Source organism: Cynocephalus volans, chromosome 5 (genome assembly GCF_027409185.1).
Source record: "Cynocephalus volans isolate mCynVol1 chromosome 5, mCynVol1.pri, whole genome shotgun sequence".
NCBI lineage: Eukaryota > Metazoa > Chordata > Mammalia > Dermoptera > Cynocephalidae > Cynocephalus > Cynocephalus volans.
In genome coordinates, this window is record NC_084464.1 from 111,199,178 (window position 1) to 111,212,350 (window position 13,173).

The following is a 13,173-nucleotide window of genomic DNA, read 5'->3' on the forward strand; positions in this document are numbered from 1 at the left end:
TGCAAACAGGGACAGTTTGACTTCATCTTTTCCAATCTGGATGCCCTTTATTTCCTTCTCTTCTCTGATTGCTCTGGCTAGTACTTCCAACACTATGTTGAATAGGAGTGGTGAGAGTGGGCATCCTTGTCTAGTGCCTGTTCTTAAAGGAAAAGCTTTCAGCTTTTCCCCATTCAGGATGATATTGGCAGTGGGTTTGTCATATATGGCTTTAATTATGTTGAGATACTTTCCCTCTATACCTAACTTATAGAGGGTCTTTGTCATGAATGAGTGCTGAACTTTATCAAATGCTTTTTCAGCATCTATAGAGATGATCATATGGTCCTTGTGTTTGAGTTTATTAATATGGTGTATCACATTTATTGATTTGCGTATGTTGAACCAACCTTGCATCCCTGGGATGAATCCCACTTGATCGTGATGAATAATTTTTCGTATGTGTTGCTGTATTCTGTTTGCTAGTATTTTAGTGAGGATTTTTGCATCTATATTCATCAAGGATATCGGCCTGTAGTTTTCTTTTTTGGTTATATCTTTACCTGGTTTTGGTATCAGGATGATGTTTGCTTCATAGAATGAGTTTGGGAGATTTGCGTCCGTTTCAATCTTTTGGAATAGTTTGTAAAGAATCGGTGTCAATTCCTCTTTGAATGTTTGGTAAAATTCTGCTGTGAATCCATCTGGTCCTGGGCTTTTCTTTGTTGGGAGCCTTCTGATAACAGCTTCAATCTCCTTTATTGTTATTGGTCTGTTCAGATTTTCTACGTCTTCACGGTTCAGTTTTGGGAGCTTGTGTGTGTCCAGAAATTTATCCATTTCCTCCAGATTTTCAAATTTGTTGGCGTACAGTTGTTTATAGTAGTCTCGAATGATTCCTTGTATTTCAGATGAATCAGTTGTAATATCGCCTTTTTCATTTCTAATTTTTGTTATTTGAGTCTTCTCTCTTCTTTTTTTTGTTAGCCATGCTAATGGTTTGTCAATTTTATTTATCTTTTCAAAAAACCAACTTTTTGATTCATTGATCTTTTGAATTGTTTTTTGGTTTTCAATTTCATTCAGTTCTGCTCTGATCTTAATGATTTCTTTCCGTCTGCTAACTTTAGGATTGGATTGTTCTTGTTTTTCTAGTTCTTTAAGGTGAAGTGTTAGGTTGTTCACTTGCCATCTTTCCATTCTTCTGAAGTGAGCATTTAATGCAATAAATTTTCCCCTCAATACTGCTTTTGCAGTATCCCACAGGTTTTGGTATGATGTATCATTGTTTTCATTAGTTTCAATAAACTTTTTGATTTCCTGCTTGATTTCTTCTTGGACCCATATGTCATTAAGTAGAATGCTGTTTAATTTCCATGTGTTTGTATAGTTTCCAGAGTTTTGTTTGTTATTAATTTCTAGTTTTAAACCATTGTGGTCTGAGAAGATACATGGGATAATTCCAATTTTTTTGAATTTACTGAGACTTGATTTGTGACCTAATATGTGATCTATCCTGGAGAATGATCCATGTGCTGATGAGAAGAATGAATATTCTGAGGTTGTTGGGTGGAATGTTCTGTAGATATCTGCCAATTCCAATTGGTCTAGAGTCTTGTTTAGATCTTGTGTTTCTCTACTGATTCTTTGCCTAGATGATCTGTCTAATATTGACAGTGGAGTGTTCAGGTCCCCTGCTATTATGGTATTAGTGTCTATTTCCTTCTTTAGGTCTAATAGAGTTTGTTTTATAAATCTGGCTGCTCCAACATTGGGTGCGTACATATTTATGATTGTTATGTCTTCTTGATGGATCAGTCCTTTTATCATTAAGTAGTGTCCCTCATTGTCTCTTTTTATGGTTTTTAGTTTAAAGTCTATTTTGTCAGATATAAGAATAGCTACTCCAGCTCGTTTTTCTTTTCTGTTTGCATGGTAAATCTTTTTCCATCCTTTCACTCTTATTCTGTGTGAATCTTTATGGGTGAGGTGGGTCTCTTGTAGGCAGCATATAGTTGGGTCCTGCTTTTTGATCCAGTCAGCCAGTCTGTGTCTTTTAATTGGGGAATTTAAACCTTTAACATTAAGAGTTGTTATTGAAAGGTGTTGATTTATTCCTAGCATTTTATTGGTTGTTTGGTTGTCTTAGGTGTCTTTTGTTCCTTGCTTTCTGATTTACTGTTTGGTTTCTTTGTTTGTTTGTTCCTTAGGTTGTAGATAGTGTTTTTGTTAGCTTGTTTTCTCTTCATGAATGCCATTTTTATTGTACTAGCGGGTTTAGATTTTTCTTAGGTTTTTATGGCAGTGGTAGTTATTTTTCAGGAACCAAACCCAGTACTCCCTTGAGGATTTCTTGTAAGGGTGGTCGTGTGGTAGTGAACTCCCGCAGTTTTTGTTTGTCTGAGAAATATACTATTTGCCCCTCATTTCGGAAGGATAGCCTTGCAGGGTAGAGTATTCTTGGCTGGCAATCTTTGTCTTTTAGTATTTTGAAAATATCATCCCATTCCTTTCTAGCTTTTAGGGTTTGTGATGAAAAGTCTGATGTTAACCTGATTGGGGCTCCCTTATAGGTGATTTGACGCTTCTCTCTTGCAGCTTTTAAGATTCTCTCTTTGTCTCTGAGTTTTGCCAATTTGACTATGACATGTCTTGGAGAAGGCCTTTTTGGGTTGAATACGTTTGGAGATCGTTGAGCTTCCTGGATCTGAAGATCTGTGATTTTTCCTATACCTGGGAAGTTTTCTGCCACTATTTTTTTGAATATGTTTTCAATGGAATCTCCATTTTCCTCCCCTTCTGGAATACCCATGACTCGGATATTTGAGCGCTTGAGGTTGTCTGATATCTCTCTCAGATTTTCTTCCATGTCCTTGATTCTTTTTTCTTTCTTTTTGTCTGCTTGTGTTATTTCAAACAGCCCATCTTCAAGTTCAGAGGTTCTCTCTTCAACTTCGACAAGCCTGCTGGTTAAACTCTCCGTTGTGTTTTTTATTTCGCTGAATAACTTCTTCAGTTCAGCAAGTTCTGCTACATTTTTTTTCAGGACATTGATTTCCTTGTATATTTCCTCTTTCAGATCCTGTATACTTTTCCTCATTTCATCATGATGTCTAGCTGAGTTTTCTTGTATCTCATTCAGTTTCCTTAGAATTATCACTCGAAATTCCTTGTCAGTTATTTCAAGGGCTTCTTGTTCTATAGGATCTAGAGTATGAGATTTATTAACTTTTGGTGGTGTACTTTCTTGATTTTTTGTATTTCTGGTGTCTTTTTTTTGGTGTTTATTCATTGTTGCAGGGGGTTTCACAGTCCACCGGTTTAAGACTAATGGCTAACTAGGATGTTGCTGTGGTTGCCAATTTGGTATGGCTCCCGCCGTGACTGCTCAGTTGGCCTCTAGTGTCTTGTGTGTGTGGTTGCCTCGGGTCTTGGGCTTCTCCGGGGATCCACCTTTCTGGTCAGCTTGTACTCTGCTGGGCTGGTGGATCACGTACCACAGGGTGTGTGATCTCTGTTGAGCTTTCACTTTCTGTACAGGACTTCTCCCCGTTCCGTGTGCTCTGGCCCAGGCTGTTACATCGTGCAGTGGCGACCCCACCGGGTGTGTGGTTTCTGTCGAGACTCTGCCTCCCTGGCCGCATGTCTCCCCCCTCTGTGCACACTGTGCTGGGCTGGGGCGTGTCTTCTGCACCCCTCGTCTATCAGCTGGGCCTTCAAGACCCTGCTCAGCACCGCCTCGCCCAGGAAGTCTACCAGGTTTCTGCTAGGCACAGACGACCGGTCTCTCTGGGTGCCTTTGTAGCACTGTGTAGATCTTTCTCGGGTCTTGTTCACCTTTGTATCCCCCCGGTATAAACCGAGTCTAGTGCCCGCCTGCAGCCTGCTCTCCGGCAGGTTCAAGCGGACCTGGGAACTCTCCTACCACACACTATTCCCAACCAGAAATTCGTTAGGCTTTTTTCCAAACTGGTGGTCGCAGAGATGGTATCTCCCTCCCAGTAACAGGAAGTTTACCGGGGCCGGAGTCCAGGGTGTGGTGGAGTGACAGTCGGCCCGCACGTACTTCCTAGCCCTCCCAAAACTGGTCGGGACGCCCCACACCCCCAGTCCTGCCAGAGAACCGCGGAGGGAGTGGGAGAGGAGGTCGGCCCGCAGGGTCCGGAAAGCCCCGCGCCAGGCCAAGCAAATGGGCTCAGTGATGGCCGAGCAGGGCGGAGCTGCCCGCACCTGGGAAAATGGAGGCAGCACCGGGGCAGTGAGTGGCCTGGTGGTGCAGGCAGAAGCCGCGTGGGCATTCACCCCCCGAACAGAGCTGTGCCAGGGATCACTCACAGTGCTGTGCCAGGTCGGGCGCTCGCTCTGTCTCTGGTTTGTTGCCTTCCGTGTTCTCGGCGCTGCCGCCTCGGGCTGTTCAGTCGCGGCGCCGCTCGGGCGCTCCCAGGAATCTTCTTTAATGCCGGCCTGAAACCTCGAATCCTGAATAGGGCAGCTGGCCGCCTTCAGTGCGGCCCCAGCCTCCGGGATCCTGGCTGCATCCACAGCAGCCCTGGCGCCGTGTTCCCTGTTTCAAGACTCACTTTTGCAGCTAAGAATCAGTTCTTTTCCTGCTCCACACTTCAAAGCTGTTGCCTGTAAATGAGGCAGCCTCTCCTGCCGGGGGCAAAGTGGCGTTGAGCCCCCACGACCGGCCAGCAGCAGCAGTCCTCCCTTAAGAGATGGCCAGAGGAAGGTCCACAAGTTTCCCGGCTGCCTGAGGCCCAGTGGCCACCTTTTCCACCTCAGCTACTCCGCGCCAGCCGCCGCAGCCGCCGCCATCTTGAAACTTGAGATTATCTTTAAGTATTTTACCTTTCCTAATTATAAAGCACTTATTTTCTTGTATTATACTCAGCTTTTTGGTTACTGTTAGCTTCATGGCCTCAGTCACATTCTTATGAATATTTTGCAACAAATCTGGGAGGCTAAAAAGTAAAGTGACTCTTAAAGAAATATAGCACAGTTTATTCAGACAAATGCGTGTTATCTTTATTAGAAGAAACCCCTCAGAATCTAGTATCTTTATTCCAACAAGGTTGTGTCAGAGGCCAGGGCCTTGACTTTTGAGAAGAGTTAAAAATAATTTGGAACCAAATCTGATAAATAAGAGGTGAGCGACTTGCATAGGGAAGGGAGCTAGCATTTCTTGAGCTTTCATAACAGGAATTGTATTAATGTCTACATCCCTCTAAGGAGGGGTCTACTGTCTCTGTATTATAGTTGGGCAAGTTCGGAGAAATAAATGGCCTGCCCAAGTTCATGTAACTAGTAAGTGGATTCCACTCTAGGTCTGTTTGATCCCAAAGTGTTTTACTCTTTCTTATGTATTATGCTGATTATTTTATTTACCCTTTTTCTAATTGTGTCTAGAAATATGTATCTCCAAAGCCATAAAATGAATTATTTATCGGCTGGCTGGTTAGCTCATTTGGTAAGAGCGCAGCTTTATAACCCCAAGGTCATGGGTTCAGATCCCTGTACCGGCCAGCTGCCAAAAGAAAAAAAACCTCATTATTTATTGTTGTCTGGTTTATAAACTGATTCTGGATCCAAATAAACAGGAAATAAAAAATATTTTGATGAATGTCATTGTTATTGAAATAAGCCACTTCTTGGAAGGAGAACTCTAATATAGATGTCTACGTTTTATTAGCATATGTGAGAAAACAAATGTTTGAGATTATGTGTCATACATGATAGATAACCTTACACATTTCTCCAAGTTATCTGACTTGAGTTTCACACTAAATTAAAAAAAAAAAAAAAAAAGTTGATTAACTTATTGTACGGTGAGTCACTCATTTTACGTATTATAGGCTGGCTGGTTAGCTCACTTGGGAAAGCATGGTGCTGGTAACATGAAGGTCATAGGTTCAGATCCCTGTACCAGCCAGCTGACAAAAAAAAAAAAAAGCAAATATAATCACTTTACACACTATGGAAGTTACTTTAGGAACTTTAACTTGATTATTTGGGGTTAAAAAGCTAAAAGCACTTCCTGCCATAGGTTGCTTTTTCATAGAAAAATAATTGTGCTAAAGTTGGAGGCAGGAAGGATAGGACCACCAGCTAACACTAAAATTGGGAGCGCAGTCGTCTGTGAGGTTTTGGCACTGGGTTGGAGGCCACTGCCATTTAGAGGTTAGACCAGAGGGAGCTCTGGGTGGCACAGAGCTTGGTGCAAGTATTTTTTAAGGTCTTCAAGGAATTGAAATTTTGCCAGTAATGTTCCTTTTCTAGAGTATTAGCATAGAATTCTTGAGAGGTAAAAAATATAACATTTTTATATCATAAGTCCAAGACTTCTTGCTTTTACATTTTTTGACTTTTTAATCTAAATTATTTAAAAATTTTGACACCATTTAAAAAATTCTTCTGTGGACCCCAAAATATGTAAAGGTAGCACTTACATTTCACATAATTTTTGGCACATATAGGTGCCCAATAAATGTTTTCTGAACTAGTTGACCACAAAAATTTGCAAAGCATGTTAAGTACTTTATGGTACTTTAATTCTATATCTTTTATACAGATAATACCTGTTTGCCAGCATGGGTAACCTGTTTTTTCCAAATATGCTAAGTAGTGCAGCAGAGTAGTTAATATGATATAATTGGCAAAAACAATATATCACCTTAAGTAAGATGGCCAACCTGACAGGAGAGTCAGGAGGCCAGGGTAAAGCCAAGCCAGTAGGGCTTGTGCTCTTCCAGAAGGGTCAGGGCCAGCTCCAGGGTAATGAGTCTTATTTGAGACACAGAAACTCATGCCAATCACTAAAAAAATCTCTTTCCAGAAACCAAAAGCTCTGGCATCTCCCAGCACAGAAGAGGATCGCTGCGTGTCCTTTCCTAAGCCCCCAGTGGACCCCGCGAAGATCAGAAGAATCAGCAGTGCCCGGGCACGCTTATTCAGGGCCGCCTCCCAAGGGGCTCTTCTGCCAGACAGATCCCTTCCTCCCGCTGAGTGTAAGGCCCAGTTACATCTTTTCATCTCTGGGGACAGGCATGTTTCTTAAATTTGTTCACAAAGCTATTTTTATATGATTTTTCCTAACCTTGGATGATTTTTACATTAACTGAGTTGATATTGGGCAAAAACTGATTAAGAAACATTGTTCATGTAGTTTTCTGAGTGTTTATAAAGAATACATAAATATCACAGTTTTTTAAAAACATTATTTGGTAAGAAATGAATATTAGGATAACTGTTTCCTTGTGGATGGTTCACATATATCGGAAATAAATGATTTTTCAGTTGGAATTTAAAAAGTTGTTAATTTCTTTAGAAATCAATGAGTATTATAAGATTCTTATGATGTGCACTAAGCTTATGTCTTGGAAAATGCCCTTCTGATCCCATGTGAATATGTAAGAAAAAGTTAGATGGGACTTTTCCTGCTGCCACAGAATTGCTGGGAGATTTCTAAACTGGCACAGAGAGGCGAAAGACCTCACATTCTAAGCAGTAACACCACCAACTGGAATCACCCCCAATCCAGGGCATACTGAGGGTTTTTCACACTGTGGGAAAGGACCCACTAGTGGGATGACAATTTAGTGGATCACACCAGCATTTTAAAAACATGAACTAGAATAAAATATAATGGGAAATATCAGGGTACATTGCATACAATAAGGGTAAGTATTGCCGCAGGAGCCCTTACTTTTGTCTTCGATGTGTGTTCAGGGTCTTATCATAAATTGATTTATTACTGTGTGTGGTCCAAAGAGTTGGAAAACAACTCTGCCAGGAGCTGAGAGAACTGGCCCTCCCTCAGTCAGCAAGGACTGGTGAAAATGGCTGGGCTTAGAGAGAGACAGCGACTGTCTGGAGACGGATCTCAAAGATTACAAGCCTCCGCCTGAGCACCACGCTTGTTTGATATACAAGCATTTTCTTTTAATTAGTCTCCAACATTTAAAAAGTAGAAGAATCTCATGGAAGAGTCCAGATTTATGACTTCTTGTGAAAAAGCAGGAGATCTGGCAACCCTGGGTCTCCATTTGGTGTAGCCCCAAAGGGGAATGATTGGGGCTGAGTAGTGCCCACCCCGGTAGAGTGTCCACATGCAGTTTGCCATGTCCCCCAGCCCGCTTCACTCATCTGTCTGATTCCTGTTGTAGATGAAGAGGTGGGATTAAGGAGACAACACAAAGAGGAAGTGCAGGGTGTGCATGTCACACCAGGATGCCTTAACCACGTGTGTTATTAGGCAACTTGCTTTATCTTGATGTCCCAATTTATTTCTTTTCTAACACAGTCAAGCTGACATTTACTGAGCCCCTGCTAAGTGCTGGGCACCATCCTAGGCCAACAGAGTCCCACCTTTGGAGAGCTTACAATCTAGTGAGGGGAGATAGACAGTAAGGGGAAGAAATATATAGTGTTCTGACGAATGCTGTGACGATCACAAAACAGTGGGATAGAGAGTGACCGTGGCAGGTGTAATTTGCTTTGGCTAGGTGGCTCTGAAAGGTGTCTTCGAGGAGGTGACATCTAAGTTGAAATGTGAATAATGAGAAGGAGGCAGCCATGTAGAATCTGTGGTCAGAGCGCAGCAAGCCCAGGTGGTGGAGGCCCGAGGGCCTGCGGGGCTGCCAGGTGGGTGGCCGGGGAAGGTGGAGGGAGCTGAGGCCAGAGGGCTGGCAGGGCCTTGGAACGTGAGAAATGGACTGGACTTCGTTCTGCTAGCTGTGAAAAGCCAGAGCAGGGTTGAGGTAAAGGGAGAGACAACCTGACATATTTTTTCTTCACCAGCAGTTCTCAACTGGCTGCACATTAGAATCAACTGAGGAACTTTTCAAAAGGGGTCCTGTGTCAGAGCAGTTAAGTCAGCAAGGATTGGTATTGCAGGAGCAAAGTGCCTGCCAGGGGAGGGGCGGGGCTCTGGAGCCCAAGGTCACGTCTTATCCACAGGGATGGCAGAAATGATACCCTGTAGTTTCTTTTATGTTCTTGGATCGGAACGTGGACGTGTTTAACGCTGATGACTCCTGGTAGCTCACATTTGAAACTCTGCTGCTTGCTGAGCTGATCGTGTTGTTGTGACGGTGACTGCAGAGGCCAGGGTTTACCCCCCATGCTCATCCTTGGGCCTTGGTGCTTCCTCAGTGGCCAAGCTCCTTCCCCCTTGGGCTGCCTGGCCATTGCTTGCATAGCCATGGCTCCTCCACTGTGCTCTGGGAGGTGCCCTCTGCAGCTGTCATTTCCCAGTGCTGAGGCCAGCCTCCCACCTCCAAGATGAACCAAAGCATGTCTTTGTTGCGTTTCTTTTATCCACCTGTTTGTAGTCGCCCCGTTTCACCATTGGGATCATCTGTGAGATCTGTGTCAGCACTCAGGAAATAATGGCATTAAAAAGTCATTGTCATTTTAAAAGCACATATTGCCCAATGTAAAAAAATAGTTGAGCTCTCCAGTGTTGACTGTTTTCTCACTGTCATTTATACAGGAGCTCCCTGGGTTTTGTTTCAGTGTCTCCATTGTTTAGGAAAGGTAGTTACCTTTGTTGGGTAACTGAGGCTGTAAAGGCAACCGTGCCTGGAGAAAGAGGGTGCGTCCCTTCCCTTGGTGTGAAGTCATTTGTAGCTAACACTACCCCTCAGGCAGGGCTGGGGTGTGGTGGAGGTTTGAATTCCTGGTTTGAGAAAATGAAAGGGGAAGAGATGTGTGGAGTCACCTCCGTAAGGCCAGCAGTGTACTTGCTTTGTGTTCAGGTGGGGGTTTTGGCTGGAGGTAGCACTACTGTTGTTAATGCCTCCCAGTTATTCAAGCCAGACAGAGACCTCAGTGTGGTTGCTACCTTCTCACCAATCCTTGTCAAACTTTCCATCACCAAGCGCTCTCTTGAGTCTGCATTGCACTGCCACACTGTCTTTATCCCCTCTTGCTTCATCCTGTCCCTCTCTTGCTCCTCTTAAATCTGCCCTCAGCTCACTGGGGTGCTGCGGGGGCGGGGGGATGGGTGCTGCAGGTGTGTGGGTGCAGTGACCCTCAGCCCTTGGAGCAGCTGTCAGAGCCCGGGGAAGCTGAGCTTCCCATCAGCCACGGCTGTGAGCAGTGGCCTTACCCCTTCATCCTAGTGGACCATGAAAAATGACCATTTTCTGCGTGTTCCATAAAGCACAAGAGGTCGGGAAGCAAATAAAAATCAGATAGAATCATCTTGCCAGCGTTTGCCAAACTGACTTCCAGGGAATTCCAGGGAACACTTTGGCAAAACGTTAATAGCTTTTCCTTGGAAAAAGTATTCAGTACTCAAATAAGTCAGGGAAGCGCTGGTGGCTTCTTGCCCTCTTGGACAGTCGTGGTGCACACGAGCACAGGAAAGGGCTGGTGAAGCCATCTGACAAAGCAGACTGGTTTATTTTAATTCAACTCAGCATTTCACAAACCTACCTGACTGGAATCTGTCTTTTGGGAACACAGTTTGGAAAACGCTAACCTCCCACAGAAATCTGCAAACCTTTTCAGTAGAGGGCCAGACAGTAGATATTTCAGACCTTGTGGTCTGTATGGTCTCTGTTTAACCTATTCAACTCTGCCAGTGGAGAGTGGGGGCAGCCATCAATTGGCTTACAGCCACTGAAATTTGAATTTCATCTAATTTTCACTTGTCACAAAATACTGTTTTTAAAATTTTTTTCCCAACCATTGAAAAATATAAAAACCGTTCTTAGTTCTCAGGCTGCACAAACACAGGAGACAGGCAGATCTGGTGGGGCTGTAGTTTGTGGACCCTGGCCCAGGGGATGCAGTCCCAGCCCCCTTGCCTGTAAGCTCTTTTGGGATCTGGCCCCAGCCTGATGTCCCAGGCCCTCCTCTCACCTCTCTGCTGCCTGCCCCCATGGTCAGTGCACCAGCAGAATGGGACCTCTTGCAGTTCCCCACGCCCTTCTGGCTGTTTAAAGCCTCAGGAGGGACCTGCTGTGTAATTTGATGGGCCTGGTGCAAAATGAGAATGTGGGGCTCTTTGTGCATGTCCACGCACAAAGCTGGCTTTGACCCCTGACTTTTGTTCCTTTTTCTTTGAACTGTTTGCCTCCCATTAACCCTTCAAAATGCTTCTCAGCCTCCTCTATGAGTCTTTCCCTGACCACTCCCAACCCCTCACAGCTTCTGCACTCTCTAAGCCTCCTCCTTACCTGGCTGGGGCCACACTGTACTGCATTTATATCTTTGCACATCTCCTCTTTTTCTCTCCTACTAGACTGAGCAACGTCAGTAGGAAAAGCGGTTTTCTCTATATGTAGCCTGAGAGCCTAAAACAGGTGTGATGTGTAGCAGGTATCAAAAAAAATCAGTGAAACTGAACTGTTCCTGCTTGGTAATGCTGTTGGTGGTTGTCTTCTTTGGAAGTCTGCCCATAATTCATTACGAAATTAATACAGTGTGCTGCAAATATTTGCCAGGGAGACACAGAACATCGGTACACATGCTCGGTTTAATGGTGGACATCCATCAGGGGTAAGAGTGAACCCCAGGGCAGCTCTTCATTGTAGTCATAACCAACAAGCTCACTCCAATAAATTGTGAAGAAGAAAGGTGTGTTTCCCCTTCTAGAAGCTCCACGATGGCTGGGACTTCTTGGTCAGCACAGGATCACCCGCTCATGGAACAGCAGCTGGCACATGGTAGTGGGGGCTTAATAAATATTTATGGAGTGAATGAATGAAAGAAACAAACACTAAAATATGGTGATAGGCGAAAAGTACTTTATAATCTAAAACAGAATGTGTGCTTTGTAATTCAGTAGTAACGTTATCAAAGATTGCATGGTGTTATGGATAGAGCTCTGGACCAGAAGTCAGGATCCTGGGTTCCAATAATAATAATGACAAAAACTTGTAGGTTTTTAATGTGCTAGCACCGTATGAGTCACTGTGCTAAGCCACATTATTTAATTCTCGCCACAGCTCCAGGAGGTGGGGACCATCAGAGAAGGTGAGAGAAAAGTTGAGCTGCCTAAGCACATCACAAAGCTGGTGCGCCAGAAGCCTGTCCTTGAACCCCAGCCTGACGGAATAGGAAGCCCGTGCTCTTCCCACCCTTATAGTCCTGGCTCTCCCTGTGACCTTAGGTCGTGTAAGCTCATCCGAAAGATGAAGGTTAGGCTTATCCAATCTGTAAGATTCCTTTCAGCTTTAAAATTCAGTGTTTTGAAAGCAGGGAGCTTGGTCAGAGGGTGGTTTTGTTATTGTTAGTTTTTATTGGTTTCTTGGTTTCTAAATAAGTGCAGAAAAGGAAACCTTGAGTCATTTTGGAGAAACTTGCAAAACAGTATTTTTCTATACGAAGTTCATTCCCCCCACCCACCCACTATACTACGGGAGATTTTCTCTCTCTTCCCCTTTGACAAAATGTCTTAACACAGACTGGTGTCTAGTAGCAGCATAGATGATAAGCTATTTCTAATGTCAACTTACCGATAAAGAAGGTGTTGTATAGTAAGTTTAAGAATCTGCATTCATAAACACAATACACATTTGTGTTCAGAGACAGGATGTCTTGTTACAACTTTATGTTACTCCTCTTTGGAAAGCCTTCTAAGTGTTTCAGTGCCCTCCCTTCCCTTCCCATTGCATGCTAGGCCTTCACGATCTGCCCCCACCCTCTGATCCCTCTTCCTCTTCTCCCGTCACACGCTGCACTCCTGCTAGGCTCTCTGCTTGACAACCTGTGTCTCCTCTCCTGTGCCTCATCACCTGATGGCTGATGCCTCATCTCCATTAAAGGTTTACCCTCCCTGCCATGCCCACCTGCGCCCATTTCCGTTTTGCTTTTTTCCATAGCACTTACTATCTTATAACATATCATATACCTTATTTATTACGGTGTATTGCTTATTATCTGTTTATACCTGTTAGGGTGTAAGCCCTATGAGGTCAGAGATCTCTATTTTGTCATTAAAGCATCCCAAGTGCCCAGGACAGTGCCTGACATTGGGGAGGCACTCAATACATTTTTTTTTTAATGAAAAATTACTAACGTAATCCAATTCAGGAAGAAGAGTTATTGTTACCAGACACATAGTACTTATGAAGGCTAGGTAGTTCATAAACCTAAATTCAAGTGTTTGCCTTCAAATATACTCTAAGCTAATAGAAATAAGACCCTATTCATTTTTACCTGCAGATTTGATGGTGCCAAGCC

At 43.7% G+C, this 13,173-nt stretch overlaps 1 protein-coding gene across 1 annotated transcript in view; it reads left to right on the forward strand.

Annotated features, from left to right (window-relative positions):
- The window catches only part of ARMC2 (armadillo repeat containing 2), a 112,258-nt gene that overhangs the window by 19,730 nt on the left and 79,355 nt on the right, over positions 1 to 13,173 (forward strand). The window contains exon 5 of the mRNA XM_063097778.1: positions 6,815 to 6,986. Coding sequence (XP_062953848.1) covers positions 6,815 to 6,986 — 172 coding nt within the window. The remainder of the gene's footprint in view (positions 1 to 6,814; positions 6,987 to 13,173) is intronic.